The sequence below is a fragment of the Melozone crissalis genome, unplaced genomic scaffold (assembly GCF_028551555.1).
Source record: "Melozone crissalis strain CALT ecotype California unplaced genomic scaffold, PUWL_Pcris_2 ptg000153l_1, whole genome shotgun sequence".
Lineage (NCBI taxonomy): Eukaryota > Metazoa > Chordata > Aves > Passeriformes > Passerellidae > Melozone > Melozone crissalis.
The window spans coordinates 274,743-289,791 of NW_026535924.1; the positions used below are offsets into that span (position 1 = coordinate 274,743).

The 15,049-nt window shown below is 61.4% G+C and overlaps 2 protein-coding genes across 2 annotated transcripts in view; one reads left to right on the forward strand and one right to left on the reverse strand.

Moving 5' to 3' along the window:
- Positions 1 to 1,630: 1,630 nt before the first annotated feature.
- Positions 1,631 to 4,504, forward strand: TAGLN2 (transgelin 2). The gene is made up of 5 exons (XM_054293499.1): positions 1,631 to 1,650; positions 3,379 to 3,587; positions 3,678 to 3,852; positions 3,942 to 4,044; positions 4,127 to 4,504. Exons 2-5 carry the CDS (start codon positions 3,396 to 3,398, stop codon positions 4,266 to 4,268), a joined length of 612 nt encoding a protein of 203 aa, XP_054149474.1. The 5' UTR covers positions 1,631 to 1,650; positions 3,379 to 3,395; the 3' UTR covers positions 4,269 to 4,504.
- Positions 4,505 to 14,763: 10,259 nt separating this feature from the next.
- Positions 14,764 to 15,049, reverse strand: part of LOC128948741 (Fc receptor-like protein 3) — a gene marked incomplete at its 3' end in the record, with an annotated part of 32,268 nt that continues 31,982 nt past the window's right edge. Inside the window, exon 14 of the mRNA XM_054293506.1 lies at positions 14,764 to 15,033. Within this exon, the coding sequence (XP_054149481.1) occupies positions 14,764 to 15,033 (270 nt within the window). The remainder of the gene's footprint in view (positions 15,034 to 15,049) is intronic.

The window sequence follows — 15,049 nt, forward strand, 5'->3', positions numbered from 1 at the left end:
AGTGCCAGAACAGAGTGACAGTGCCATCCCAGCCAAGCTGTGGTGGCACCAGAGAGTGACAGTGCCATCACAGCCGGGCTCTGGAGTGCGACAGTGCCATCCCACCCGAGCCCTGGTGGCACCAGAGTGTGACAGTGCCATCCCAGCTGATCTCTGGGGTGTGACAGTGCCATCCCAGCCAAGCTGTGGTGGCACCAGAGAGTGACAGTGCCATCCCTGCCGAGCTCTGGTGCCACCACAGCGCGACAGTGCCATCCCAGTGGTGGCACCCCAGCCGAGCCGGGCACGGCGGGTGCTGAGCTGGGTGCTGAGGGTGGGTGGGGTGACGGGGACACTGCAGCGGTGGCCCTGTCACCGTTCTGGAGGCGGCCGGTGGCCTCGAGCCCGGGCTCTGTTTGTTGTTTTGGTGGCGCTCGCCATGGAGACGGGAGCGGCGCCAGCGCCACCGGCTGTGCCGGCGCCACCGGGGACACTGCGGCTGCTCCCGAGGCCACGTCCTCCCCCCGAGCCTCTGCTGTCCCCCTGCCACCACAGCCAGGCCCTGCTTGTCCCCATCATCGTCACAGCAGGGTCCTGGCACCCACCAGTGCCACTGTGGGGATTGTCCCCATCACTGCCACCGGGAGAGGTTTTGTCACCACGGTCCCCACCTAAATCTTCAGGGGGTTGTGCCCAGCCTGTCCCCATGATGGTCACTCTGTCCCTGCTACTGCAGCCATGCTGTCCCCACTGTCCCTGTGTCCCCTGTGTCCCCCCTGTCCCCACTGCATCCTCATGTCAGTCACCACAGCCACACTGTCCCCACACGGCCCTGTCACACTGTGTCACTACAGCAGCCACCCCATTGTCACCTCAGCCACCACAGTCACCCTGTGTGGCACTGCCGCCACAGCCACGCTGTCCCCACACAGCCCTGTCACACTGTGTCACTACAGCAGCCACCCCATCGTCACCTCAGCCACCACAGCCACCGCTGTGTGTGACACTGATCGCTGCAGTGACCCCATCCTGACCTCTGCCACCACAGCCACTCTGTCCTTGTCACAATCCCTGCCACCGTGGTCACCCTGTCCCCAGCACAGCCACTCCATCCTCACATTGGCCACCAGAGCCACCCTGTGCCCATGCAGCCCCCATGTCCCTCTGCCACCACAGCCACTCTGTCCCCACCATGATCACCCTGTCCCCACCACAGCCACCATGTCCCCACCACGGCCACTCTGTCCCCACCATGATCACTCTGTCCCCACAATGACCACCCTGTCCCCACCACGACCACTCTGTCCCCACCATGATCACCCTGTCCCCACCACAGCCACCATGTCCCCACCACGGCCACTCTGTCCCCACCATGATCACTCTGTCCCCACAATGACCACCATGTCCCCACCACGACCACTCTGTCCCCACCACAGCCACTCTGTCCCCACCACGGCCACCCTGTCCCGCTGTCCCCGTGCCCCCCCGTGTCCCCGTCGCGGGGCGGGGCCGCCCCGGGGCGCGGCGCGGGCTCGGTCCCAGCCCCGGCCCCGGCGGATCCCGCCCCGGGGGCGGGCGGTGCCGGGCGGTGCCGGTGACATCAGCCGTGAAAAGGGCGCGGGCGGCGGCATCCGGCACTGCCGCCCCGGGAGCGCGGGACCGGCGCCGCAGGTAGGGAGGGGCTGGCACCGGGCACCGGGCGCAGGTGGGCACGTGATGGACGGGGATGGCACCGGGAGCGGCGCGGGCGGCGGGAGGGAGATGCGGACCATGAGAACGAAAGAGGCGGAGATGGGGACCGGCCGCTCGGTGCTCGGGGCGCGCCCGGTGTCCCCCGGGGTGTCCCCCCCCCCCGCCCGTCCCGGTAGCGGTTGCGGCCGGACCGCGCCCGCGGAGCCGCCGGGACACGCGGCCGCGCCCGGGAAACGGGACCGGGGTGCGGCTTCCGGCCCCGCCGTGCGGGGAGCCCCGGGGCGCGCCCGCCGGGCTGGCTCCGGTCCCCTCCCCGCCGCCGCCGGTGTCCCCCGGTGTCCCCTCCCGCTGTCCCCGGGGGGCTCTGGGCACCCCAGGGTGCTCCATCCCTGGGTACAGCCGCTCCCTGCTGTCCCCGGGGTGTGTCGGGGTCCCCAGGGTGGCCCCGCGCGGGTTGGGGTCCCCTCCCTGTTGGCACTGGAAGGTCTCGGGGGGTCCCCAGCGTGGCTCTGTCCCAGCGGGGCTGGGTACAGCGCTTTCCCTGCCAGTGCTAGGAGAGAGCTCGGGGTGCCCAGGCTGTCCCTGGAGCCCCCCGGGTGGCTGCCCCATAACCGGGACCCTCTGTGCCCCCACGATGCCCGGAGGGTCCCCAGCCCAGCCGGCTTGGGCGCAGTTTCTCCCCCCGCGGAGTCCGGAGGTCGCCGGGGCAGCGGGGCTGGGTCCGGGTGTGTCCCCATCCCGCCTGGGCAAGCTCCGGCTGGGTCGGGAAATGATCCCAGTTCCAGCTCCTCTTTGTTTCCCAACTCCTTGGCCCCCGGCCGGCCGCTCCCCACGCCACTCCCCGCGGGGTCCCCGTGCCCCGCGCCTGGCACTGGAGACCCCCACGGTGCCCCCAAGCTTTGGGGGCACACCCGGCTGGGCTCCGTTTTCCTTCACCTCCTGGGGCTGCTCCTGGTGACGGGACCCCCGAGCTGGGTGTGTGGCAGGGGTGAGCTCAGCCTGGCACCCCCGATGCGGGCTGGGCACTCCCTGGGCAGCAACTGCCACATGTGCCCGGCTGGCACAGGGACACCGGGCACGCAGGGCTGCCTGCACGTGTTCTGGTTTCTTGGTGCCCCCCAATGCCAGCGGCGCAGGACAGGGCATGGGGGCAATGAAGGGGTGGGCAGCCTCATGTGCCCACCACGGCACTGGTGGGCAGAGGGCACAGAGAGACCCCGGGGGCTTGGGCAGTATGGGCAGGGCCGCTCTGCTCATGTTCCCCGTGGGCATTATCTCCAGCATGGGTGGCACCGCTCCAGCGGCACCTTGGCACAGCACCTGGCCAGGGTGGGGTCTGGCTGCCCCGCCGGGGTGGGGACACCGCCGCCATCAGCCCTGGCCCCGCGCTCCTGTGCCAGTCCCGGATCTGGCTCCGGGCCCGAGCAAACGGGCGAGATCTGCAAACAAGCTCCGACCGGCCCCCAGTGCCTGCCAAGCCCGTGCGGGGCCGGGCCGCGGGATGGGGATGCTCAGGGTGGCACCGAGGGTGCTGCCCACCCTGCTGCCCCTTGGGTGGGCACAGAGCCAGCGCCCGGCCAGCTGGGCAGGAAGAGGGCAGAGCCTGGGCAGCGCCTGGCATGGGTGATAAGGCTCCACACCAGGATGGGGCTCACGGGGTGGGTGCCCCAGTGCCAGCAGAGCCACTGACGGGCGCCATCCCCGCAGACCCCCCCGCCGTCAGCATGGCAAACCGGGGCCCCTCGTACGGGCTGAGCCGGGAGGTGCAGCAGAAGATCGACCGGCAGTACGACCCCGAGCTGGAGCAGGTGCTGGTGCGCTGGATCCTGGCGCAGTGCGGCGGCGACGGCGGCAGCGCGGTGGCACAGCCGGCGCCCGGCAGGGACGGCTTCCAGCAGTGGCTGAAGGATGGCACGGTGAGTAGCCCTGGGGACAGCGGGGCAGGGAGTGTGCCACACACCTGACCGTAATCCTAACGCTGTCCCTGTCCCTGTCCCTGCCTGCAGGTGCTGTGCCGGCTCATCAACAGCCTCCACCCGCGGGGACAGGCGCCCGTGGCCAAGATCCAGGCGTCGGCCATGGCCTTCAAGCAGATGGAGCAGATCTCGCAGTTCCTGCAGGCGGCCGAGCGCTACGGCATCGCCGCCACCGACATCTTCCAGACCGTGGATCTCTGGGAGGGTGAGTGACCCAGAGGGTGTGGGGTGGGGATGGGGATGGGGATGGGGATGGGGATGGAGACAGAGCTGAGCCTGCTGTGGATCCTCCAGGGAAGAACATGGCGTGCGTGCAGAGGACCCTGATGAACCTGGGCAGCCTGGCTGTGGCCAAGGGTGACGGGCTCTTCGTGGGAGACCCCAGCTGGTTCCCCAAGTAGGTGCTGGGGGGTGCTGGAGGGGCAGGAGGCCGGGCTGGGGGGGTCCTTTCGGGGTGCTGACACCCGCTGTGCCCGCAGGAAGTCGCAGGAGAACCGGCGCGTCTTCTCCGAGGACAAGCTGAAGGAGGGGCAGAGCGTCATCGGGCTGCAGATGGGCACCAACCGGGGCGCCTCGCAGGCTGGCATGACAGGCTACGGGATGCCCCGCCAGATCCTCTGAGCCCCTCCGGACCCCCCCAGGCCTCTGCCTGCCAGGGGGCCCCCCCAAAACTGCCTTAACCCCCGCCTTGGACCAGCCGGGTGCCCCCCGGCCCCAGTTTTGTCAGGACCAAAGTAATTTTTTATTATTATTATTTGGCTGGGTGGGTGCTGTGCCCACCCCACTGCCCCGCAGTGCCTTGGGGGGCTGCTGGAGGGCCCCCCCAGCGTGTTGGGGAGCAACCCCTGTGCCCCAATAAACGGATCCACTTCTTTCCAGGCTTGGATGGTCGTGATTTGGGGCTGGGGGAGGGCAGGGGGGTCCTGCTGGGTTACAAGGGGGGGGATCCCGGTTTGGGGGTGCAGAGACCCCATGGCTGCGTGGAGGGGCGGGGCCACGACAAAGGGGACGGGATCAGCGGGGACTGGGCGGGGCAAGATCAAAGGGGGCAGGGCCACGACAAAGGGGGCGGTGTCAGCGGGGACTGGGCGGGGCAAGATCAAAGGGGGCGGGGCTAAATTGTTGATGTATTGCAGCGCCCCCAGCTGGCCGGGAGCGCTCCCTGCATCGCCCCCTGCTGGCCGCAGTTATAACTGCACCAAATATGAAAAACCAGGTTTTTTTCCCCTCTGAGCAGATTTTTTTCCCTCTGGTTTTGTGTTGTTTGTTCTGTTTATTTTCTACTACAGAGCCGCTATGCCCTTTTCTACATTTTCCCCCGTATTTTTGAAGTTCTAATAATTTGGAGCACGGGGTCTTCTTTTCCGTTCCTGCCCTCCTTGGCAGGTATTTGTCTTTTAAAGCAAGACACAGAGGACGGAAAGAATTCCACCCCCATTTCTTGGGGATCAGTTGAGAGGTGGCCCCCAGGAGTCCAAAGGTAGCCAAAGCCATTTTGTTTGGGAGCAATCCTCGGATGTTTGTTATTAACAAAGGACTGGGCCAATGAGTGAAACTCACCAGCTGTGGCTTGATCAAAATGACCTAAAACCTTCAGAACACAAAATAAATATGAAAGATGGAAAATTCATGGGTCTTGCCTCCAGTGCCAGGACAAGGAATGGACAAAGTCAGCACAGGAGGAGATAAAACCTGCCAGGGCGAAGGTTTGGCCAAAGGATGAGGCAGAATTTGGGTGTTGACCTTAAACCAGTAAAATGACAATTAAATGGGTTCTCCTAACTAATTTAGTCCCCTAAAATATGGGGAAAAGAGGCATTTCACTTAATTTAAATCGCTCAAATGATAGGGAAAGGGGGATTTTCTCAATTTAAACCCTTAATAAGGGAAGGCAACAGGGTTTCCCCCTCACTTTAAACCTTAAGATGATGAAAAGAGGGGGTTACCCTAAATTCAAACCCAAAAAATGCCATCGCCAAAGGATGTGATGATGTCGATGGTAGAACCCTATAAAATCGAAGTAAAGCACCCAAAATAAGCACTGTAATTCAGAATATCGAACAGCAGGTGGCAATGCTACTCCACGGAAAACATAAAAGACAAAAAATTCCAAGAAATTCTGAATGACTGAAAAACAGAGTTCACTCCTTAGAATTTTTAAAAGTTTAATGATAGGAGAAAAAAAGGACAATATTTCCAGCGCTGGGGTGCTTTTACAGAACTGCAAAAGAGCACCCCAAAAGCTTAAAATAATTTTCCCTATATAGAGTAAAATTGCTGGATTACATGGCATCAGTGGATGGCCTGACACTGTTTTTTTTTTTAGTTACGCGGAAGTCTTTTCACATTTTATTTTCTATGTAATATATATTATAGTGCTATTTATAATATATATTATACATTATATAATATATATTATACAATATATAATGTAATATAATGTAATGTAATAAATATAATATAATGTAATATAACATAACATAACATAGCATAATGTAATATAATATATAGTATATAATAAAATACAAAATATATTATACTATATAATATATAATATATATTATATATCGATATTATTATACATCATATAATATATATTATATATTATATAATACATACTATATACTATATACTATATAACATATACTATATAATATATAATATATATATAACATATATAGTATATATTATATATTATGCATTCTGTATTCTAAATTATATATTATATACGATTTATTATATATTATACCATATTATTCTAAATTATGACATGCTATTATACAATATATAATCCCTTTCATTCCTTACTAAACATTTACAAATTTTAAAGAGTGAGCCATGTTCCTCACGCAGTTTGACCAAAAACCTGAATTCTGGGTACAATAAGAGGGAAAAAATGTCTTGTGCTCCCCCAGCATTGGGGGGGGGAATGAGGAGCCCCGTGGGGTGCTGTGAAGAGGGAGAAGAAGAGACCCCTGAGGGGAATCGATGCCCCCCAGTGCCCCCCAGTGCCCCCCAGTGCCCCCCAGTGTCACAGCACGTTCTCGTAGTCACGGGGGTCCTGCTGTTCCTTCTGGGGTCCCGACAGCTCCGCGTTGGTCACTTGTGGGTCCTGAGGTGGGGCAGGGCGGGGAGGCACCTGTGGGTGCCCTGAGAGTGGCACCGCTTGTGGGGACCTGGGTGGGGGTGACATTTGTGGGTGTCCCCCCTGTACTCACCCTCTGCCCACTCGGTGCCCCTGATGTGGGTGTTGAGTACAGCCCCCTCCTCTGGGGGGTCCTGTGGGGATTAGAGGGGGTCTGGGGGTGTCTGGGGAGGGGGAAAGGGGAGTCCCATCCCGAGCCCCCCACTCACCTGTCCTGGGGGTTCCTCATGGCTGCAAGGGAAAGGGGAGGGGGTGACCGAGGGGACACCGGGACCCCTGAACCTTCCTGGGACCTCGGCAGCTCCAACCACCCACGGGACCCCCCAAATCCCCACTGCAGCCCCGATTCCCAATGGACCCCCGACTCCCCCGGACACTCTGAGCACCCCTGAACCCCCAGAACTTCTGCACCACCGCAGGGTCCCCAGCCCCCCTGGTGCCCCCAACCCTCTGAGCCCCCAGAACCCCAATTCTGGCAGGGATGGGCACCCCCAAACTCCCCCAGGACCCCAGAAAGGTCCCACAACAGCAATCCCACACAGAGCACTCTGCTTTTCCACCCCCGTGTTCTCAGAGGCGCGTCCAAATCCTGGCGGCCAAACCAGGCGCCAGCATTCAAATCTGAGCGCCCATTGGCTTGACCACAGCTTCCCAGAAAATTTACACATCCCTCCAGGAGCTCCCCAAACGCTCCAGGAGCTCCCAGTGCCACCCCAATGTTCCTCAAAGCCCACCCAGGGATGGCCCTGGAGCCCAACCAAGACCCTCCAAATTCCCCCCAAATCCCCCAGGACCCCCAGCTGAGGTCACTGCGGGCTCAGCGTCCCCCAGCTCAGGGGTCTGGGTGCTGCTGAGCTCTGCCCCCACTCTGGGGGCTCCGCCTCACTCCAGGACCCCCATCACCCCCCCAATTGTCACCCACCCCGGTGGTGCCACCAGGTACAGCCCCCGATGACAGCCAGGAGCAGGAGCAGGAACAGGAGGGTCCTGCCGACATTCACAACCACTGTTGGGGACAGAGGGGACACATTGGGGTCACCCTGAACTGCAGGGTCCCTGAACACCCCAGCAACCCTGTGTGACCCCACCTGTGTCCCTGTGTCCCTGTGGTGTCACCTCCAGGGCCAGCTCAGGGCTGAGTGCCCGGAACACGCGGTGCCCGTCCTGTCCCAGCTCGTTGGTGGCCACGCACTGGTAGGTGCCCGAATGTCCCACATCGATGTCCACGAGCTCCAGGAGGGGACCCCGGGCCACCTCCTGCCCGTTGTGCAGCCAGGTGAAGGTGACAGGGGCTGAGCCCACCTGCACCGAGCAGCGCAGGGTCACGTTGTCACCTGTGTGCACCTGGTGTGACAGGGCACTGGGGGTGATGGTGGCATTGGCCACGGGCACTGTGGGGACACAGCAGGGACAGAGGGTGATGGTGGCATTGGCCACGGGCACTGTGGGGGCACAGGACAGGGCTGAGGGCACAGGGAGGGGCTGGCAGCCGGTGTGGGGGGATAAGGACAATGGGGATGGGTGTGGTGGGCAATGTCAGGGCTGGGGTCACACCAAGGAGGGGTGAGGGGACACTGTGCAGAGACGGGGGGACCCAACAATGTGTCTGGGGGACACGGAGGTACCCAGGCAGGAGGCAGGGCACCCGGGGGTTCTGTGGGGGCTCCCCGTGCCCATCCCCGCACTCACTGGGCACGGTCACAGTGACGCGGAGCCGGGCGCTGCTCTTCCGCACGGCCCCCCTCTCAAAGTGCACCTCACAGCTGTAATTCCCCGAGTGGGAGACCCCCACGGCGGGCAGCAGCAGCTGCGGGGACCCCTGCGGGCCCCCCAGCACCCACCCGTCCAGATAGAACCGGTACAGGAGGGGGGCTGGGGGCCGCAGGGGGCTGGGGGTGCTGCGGCAGCTGAGAGTCAGGGGGGACCCCACGGTGAGCTCGGGGGGACCCTGCAGCACCGGCACCATGAAAAGCTCAGGGAAGGAGAGAGGAGGGGATTTGTGAGCCCGAGTCCCTGGGGAGGGGCTGTGGGGGTGTCGGGGTGGGGGCTGTGGGGGGCTCACCGTGCACTGTCACTGTCACCGGCACTGACCACCACAACTTCTCTGGCCGGTATTCCACCCAGGCCCTGCAGCGGTAGCTGCCGCTGTGGTTCTGCTGCAGGTGGGACAGGGACACCTCGGTCCCATTGCCGAGTCCCTCCAGTTCCTTCATCTCTCGGTAGAAGGACACCGAGGTGACCTTGCTGTTCTTCCAGCCCCGGCAGCGCAGTGTCACTGTGTCCCCCTCCAGCAGCGCCTGTGCTGTCACCTGCAGCACCAGCAGGTCTGGGGGACAGAGGGGTCCTGTCACACCCGATGGCACCAGGACCCCCCATTGGAGGGTCCAGCGCACCAGGGGTCCCCAGTTCCAGCACTGGGATCCCCCAACACTGGGATGTCCCCAGGGCAGGGGACAGGCTGTGGTCACACAGGAGGTGACCCATGGAGCGGAGCCCACCCAGAGCCCTCGGGGTCCCTGCAGGTGCCAGGCTGGGGACACTCAAACCTCCCTCACAGTTTGAGACTGTCACGGGGGGGCTGAACCCAGTGCCAGGTCTGTAACACATGTAGGTGCCATTCTTGGTGACAGTGAAGTGGTCAGGTCCCTTCTGCCACCAGCGCTTCCCGTCCTTGTACCAGGTGGTGGCACCGGAGCCCTGGCAGGTCAGTGTCACCTGGTCCCACCACACCGCCGGCCTCCAGGGGGGCTCCACCAGGATCTGGGTGGTCTGGGCACCTGCGGGTGACAGGGGACACCAGCCTGCCAGGGCCACCATGGGCACCTGTGGGTGACAGGGGACACCAGCCTGCCAGGGCCAGCGTGGGGCTGGGGACAGCGGGATGGGACCATGGCATCCCACGAGGACTCACCAGCGAGGCCGAGGGTCTGGGCTGGAAGGGAGAAGGGACAGGGCTCAGTGGTGGTGGCACCGTGGGGACAGCAGCTAGGGGACACGGGGTGTGGGGGTTGTCCCCAAACTGTCCCCATGGGGTCAGCAGTTCTTGTGGGAAAGTGTGTCTGGGTGGCCCCAGAAGATATTTGGCAAAGCAGGGAGACATGTCTGTGGCACAGCCACCCGTGCACCACATCCGTGTGGCACAGACACCTTGGGAACAGGGACACTGAGGCCACTGGGGGCTGGGGCAGAACATGGGGACACCGTGGACACCCCGGGCACGAGGACAGCACGGACACAGCCCATGCTGGCCCAGGTCACGCCCAGCAGCTCATGATCCCATCCCCCTGATCCCATCCCCATGGCCACATCCTCACCGTTCTTGTCCCCTTCTGTCCCTGCATCCCAGTTCCCTTGTCCCCATCTCCGGAGCTGCCTAAGCCCAAAGGTGCCAGTCCCCACATTCCTGTCCCCACATTCCTGTCCCCAAATTCCTGTCCCCAAATTCCTGTCCCCAAAGCCACCCTACATCCCCAGTCCCACCAGTGTCCACTGTGGGTACCATGGACTGGCACTGCTGGCATTGGGGACCTCAGGGGACCCTGCAGCCCCCCTGTGCCCCCTCCCCATCCCCAGGGTCTCAGCCCCGTGCCCGGGGCACTCACCCCACAGGAGCAGCGCCACCTTCCCGGCCATCCCGGTGTCCCCAGCCATGTGCACTGGCTGTCACTCGCTGCCCAGGGGTGGCTGTCCCCTGGCTGGTGGCTTTTCGGAAAAAGGGGAAGGAAGCAAGATCAGATCTTGTCCTCACGTGTTGGTGGTGGCCCTTGGTGAGGGCACGGTGGCCACAAGCACGGGGTCATGGGGATGTGGCCGTGGGGACAGGCTGTGGGAAGGGTGTGGACCGGATGGGGACAAGGCTGGGGGGGACAAGGTGCAATATGGGGTTCCCAGGAGTGGGGGGCTCAGAGGGTTTGGGGGACCCGGGCAATGGGTGTCCAGGGGAATGGGGGCTCCCAGGGGAATGGGGTCCCTTGGAATGGGGGTGCCCAGGGCTGGGGGGACTCAGGGATGGCAGTGCCAGGGGAACATGAGCTCCAGGGATTTGGGGTCAGGGGATGGTGGTGCTGGGGAAATGTGGGTTCCCATGGGAATAGGGGGTCCCGTGGGAATGGGTGCTCCCATGGGAATTGGGGGTCCTGGGACAATCAAGGTTCTGGGGAAAGGAGGATTTTTAGGGGATGGAATGAACAGGAGAGGGTTCCTTGGGAATGGGGTGCTGGGCCATGGAGATCCTGGGGAATGGCAGTGCTGGGATGGGGGTCCCAGGCACGGTGGGACACAAGGAATGGGGGTGCCATGGTTGGGGTTCCAGGGGAATGGGGGTGCCTGGGAACGGCAGTGGCTGGGTGGGCCAGTGGGTCTGAGCTCCTTCCCTGGGTGTCTCAGATTTTGGGGTGACCCAGGGCCCAGCAAAGCCCCCTTGGGCTGCTCATTTCCTGGGCAGGCATCACTTGAGGGTCCTGGGCTGCTTTGCTTCTGTGCCCTCTCCCACCCTTGAATTTTTCATCTCTTTATTTCTCTGATTTCCTTATTTTCCTCACTTTTGTACCACGTCCCCTCACCCCCTGTTCCTGACTCAGCAATCCCGGGGAGCACCTGAGCGGGGAATGGGTTGGGGGGCGACAGGGGAGGGGAAAAACGGGGTGTGAGGGGTGCAAGGATGGGTGGGGAGGCTGTGGGGATGGAGGTGTTGGGCTGTGCTCTCTCAACAGTTTCACTTTCTTTTCCTTGGACAGGAAGGAAGCGGCCATTTGTGCTGAGAGTCAGATGGGAAAGGGAGGGGGTTCTGTTCTGGGGGGGCACATCCAGGGTGTCCTGTCCTGAGGGGATCCTGTCCCAGGGGGTGGCACATCCTGGCATGGGGGGACCTTTCCCAGGGGGTGGCAGTTCTAGAAATGTCCCTGCACATTCCTGGCCGGGTGCCTGTCCCAGGGGTGGCACATCCTGGGGACCCCTGTCAATGCAAGGCTGGGGCCCAGCCATGGCCCAGCCTCACTGCACAGGGATGGCCATTGCCCAGCCCTGCTCTGGCCAGCCCCAGGTGGCAGCCAGCACCTGAGGGTCCCCATTGCCCCCTTGGCTTTGATTCTGGCAGCTTTAGAGCTGCTGCAGAGGTGAGAATTCTGTGGGGGAAAAGGCCTGGCTGTGGTTTGCTCAGCCCTGCAAGAAGCACAAAACCCAAAGGGAGCCCAAGCAGTGTCTCTGCGAGCCTTTGATGGTTTCCAGAGCAGGGCTGGCTGGAAATCCCCACTGCAATGGCAGTTGTGGGGATACCAGTCCAGAAATGCAGCAATTGATCATTTGTTCCTCTTGGTAAGGGACTGTGAGAACCACAAAACTACTGCACAACCCACAACATTCTGCTCAACAACCTCACCTGGACCCTCCTTCTTGAACAAAACCCGCAGCCTTCTGGAACCTGACGGAAAGAATGTTTGGGTTTGGGATGTGTCTGCCAGACAAGAGGGAAAAGTGTGGGAATACCGAGCAGGGGCTCTGCTGGCGGCCGTGGTGGGGCTGTGAGGAGTGACCCTGTGTGGATTCCAGGTGTCCCCAAAGCTGCTCCATCCCTGCCCTCCTCACCTGAGGGAAAGGCTGAGGGTTTGAAGGAATTGTGGTGTAAAGCCACCATAGGGGCTGTTGTGGACCCGAGACCTGCCTGGGGTCAGGCGCTGCTTTCCTTCCATTTGGGATCACGGAGAGTGGATGCGGGTGTTGTGCAGGGTGTGTGCCTGGCCCCGGGACACTGCTACGCTGCCAGTGGGCACTGGGATCCAACCTGCTGCCTTGGCGGCTTCTGCCTGCTGCCGGTGGTGGTGCCGGGAGCGATTGGTGCCCGTGAGTTTGCAACAGGAGCGATTTCCCCTCCTCCCTCCCTTCCGAGGCCGCCATGGCCCCTGAGGGGATGGAGGTGGAGCGGGGCGCCCCCTGCTGGGCGGGAGTGCTCCCTGCAGCGCCCCCTGCTGGCCAGGAGTGCTCCCTGCAGCGCCGCCTGCTGGCCGCGGTTATAACTGCCACAAAAACCAACAGCGCTGAGCGGGACGGAAAGTTCTGGGTTTGTGTTGTTTGTTCTGTTCTGCTTTATAAATTTCCCAGTAAAGAGCTGGTATTCCTTTTCCTACAGTTCTGCCTAGAATCCCCATCATCTTTGAGATTGTAAAGAGTTTTTTATATGGGTCTTCTTTCTATTCCAGGAACATTCCCACTTTCCTTGGCAGACATTTCTCATTTAAAGGAGTTGCCAGTTTCTGGGTTCCAGCGTGGATGGGACAGACACCCCAAATGAAGACACAGTCAGGGACTTGGCCACCTCATGCTCTGCCTTTTAAGCCACTTGGGCCGCCAAGGGCCCTCTCCCCAGATGGCACTTCTGGTCACCCAGCCACTCAGGAGCTGGCTGGGTCAAAGCGTCATGCTGTCCCCAATGTGCCATGGCTGACAGACTGATGGACAGACAGGGCCGTGTCTCGCCAAAAGCAAGGCCTGACCCACCCCTGCCACACACAGCTGTTCCAAAATGTCTCCAGAAACCAACCTTTTCCTGTCTCTGACACCCCACCCTGTGCCATGGCCTGATCCCGACTGCCCTGGCAATGGGAGAGGCTCCGGAACCCCCACAGGGACTTTGTGTCGTCCTGGTGTTGGGAACACGGCAGAGGAGGGGTTTGGCACAGGGGACAACAGAATCCAGAGCCTCCATCAGAGCAAGGAAGATCCAGGGCCCTACCAGGTTCCTCTGGTGGAGGAAATGTGCTGGGGGGATTATTTGGGGTTTGTTCCTTATTGGGAGCTTTCCCTGGAAATCGTTCCTTGTGTGACCATTTGGACTCTGAACCTTGTTGCTGTTGCTGTTGGTTTTATTCCCTCTGGTTGCTGTTTCAGGAAATTGTTCTTCTCTCAGCCCTTTGGGATCTTTGTGCCTCCACAAGGAGGTTGAGGAGCAATTTTTTAGTGACAGCACAGACACGAGTAGGTGCCCATGGGTGGGGACCCCCAGTGCCCCCCAGTTCCCCCCCACTGTCACAGCACATTGCCGTAGATGTCATCGGGTTCCCGTGGTCGCCCCTGGGGTCCCCGCAGCTCCGCGTAGGTCACCTGGGGATCCTGGAGGGTGGTGGCACGGGGGGACGCTGCGAGAGACAGGGGCTGTGGGATCTGGGTGGGGTGACACTTGTTGGTGACGTCTCCCTCTGTGTGTGTCCCCCCCGTACTCACCCCCTGCCCTCTTGGTGACCACGACGTGGGTGTACAGCACCTCCCCCTCCTCTGGGGGTGGCGGGATATCCGGGGGTGCCCTGAGGGAATAAAGGGGATGTGGGGGAGGGAATGGGAGATCTTGGGGGTTGGGGTAAAAGGGGAGAATGAGGTTGGAGTCCCCCACTCACCTTTCCTGGTTCTTCCTTGCAGCTGCAGAGGAAAGAAAGGAGGGGTGACTGTGGGGTCCCAAGGGCCCTGAATCCTCTCATGATTCCTGAACCCCCATGGGACCCTCAATTCCCCTCAGGATCCCCAAGAATTTCTGGAGTCCCCAGAACTCAATGCCCCTGACCAACTCAGCCTCAAGAACCCAAAGCCCAGCAGGGACAGAGACCCTCCCTAACGCCCCCAGGGCCCCTGAAAGAATCCCCAACATCCCTGCAGGACCCTCCAGCATCTCCCCAAACCCTACAGCACCACCAGACAGGGTGACAATTCTGGGGCTGTGGGTGCTGCCCTATAGCTCCCCAACTTTGTGGGTCTCTACAGCTCCCTGGGACCCCCGTTACCCCATTGTCACCCACCCACACGGTGCCACCACTGCCAGGCTGCAATGACACCCATGAGCAGGAGCAGGAACAAAAGGGCCCCACTGACCCCTGCGGCCACTGCAAGAAACAGACGGGACACATCAGGGTCACCCATCACTCCTGGAGTGCTGCACCCCCAGCAACCCTGTGTGACCCCACCTGTGACCCAGGGTGAGCCAGGTGTCACCTCCAGTGCCAGCTCAGGGCTGAGTGCCCGGAACACGTGGTGCCCGTCCTGTCCCAGCTGGTTGGTGGCCACGCACTGCCAGGTGCCCGAATGTCCCACATCGATGTCCCTGAGCTCCAGGAGGGGACCCCGGGCCACCTCCTGCCCGTTGTGCAGCCAGGTGAAGGTGACAGGGGCTGAGCCCACCTGCACCGAGCAGCGCAGGGTCACGTTGTCACCTGTGTGCACCTGGTGTGCCAGGGCACCGGGGGTGATGGTGGCATTGGCCACGGGCACTGTGGGG

What these genes read in the sequence shown, in the direction of transcription:
- TAGLN2 (XM_054293499.1), top strand. Translation starts at nt 3,396, where the DNA reads ATGGCAAACCGGGGCCCCTCGTACGGGCTGAGCCGGGAGGTGCAGCAG. An exon ending in AGTGGCTGAAGGATGGCACG is followed by an intron (nt 3,588 to 3,677) that starts GTGAGTAGCCCT and finishes CCCTGCCTGCAG; the next exon opens with GTGCTGTGCCGGCTCATCAA. An exon ending in GACCGTGGATCTCTGGGAGG is followed by an intron (nt 3,853 to 3,941) that starts GTGAGTGACCCA and finishes TGGATCCTCCAG; the next exon opens with GGAAGAACATGGCGTGCGTG.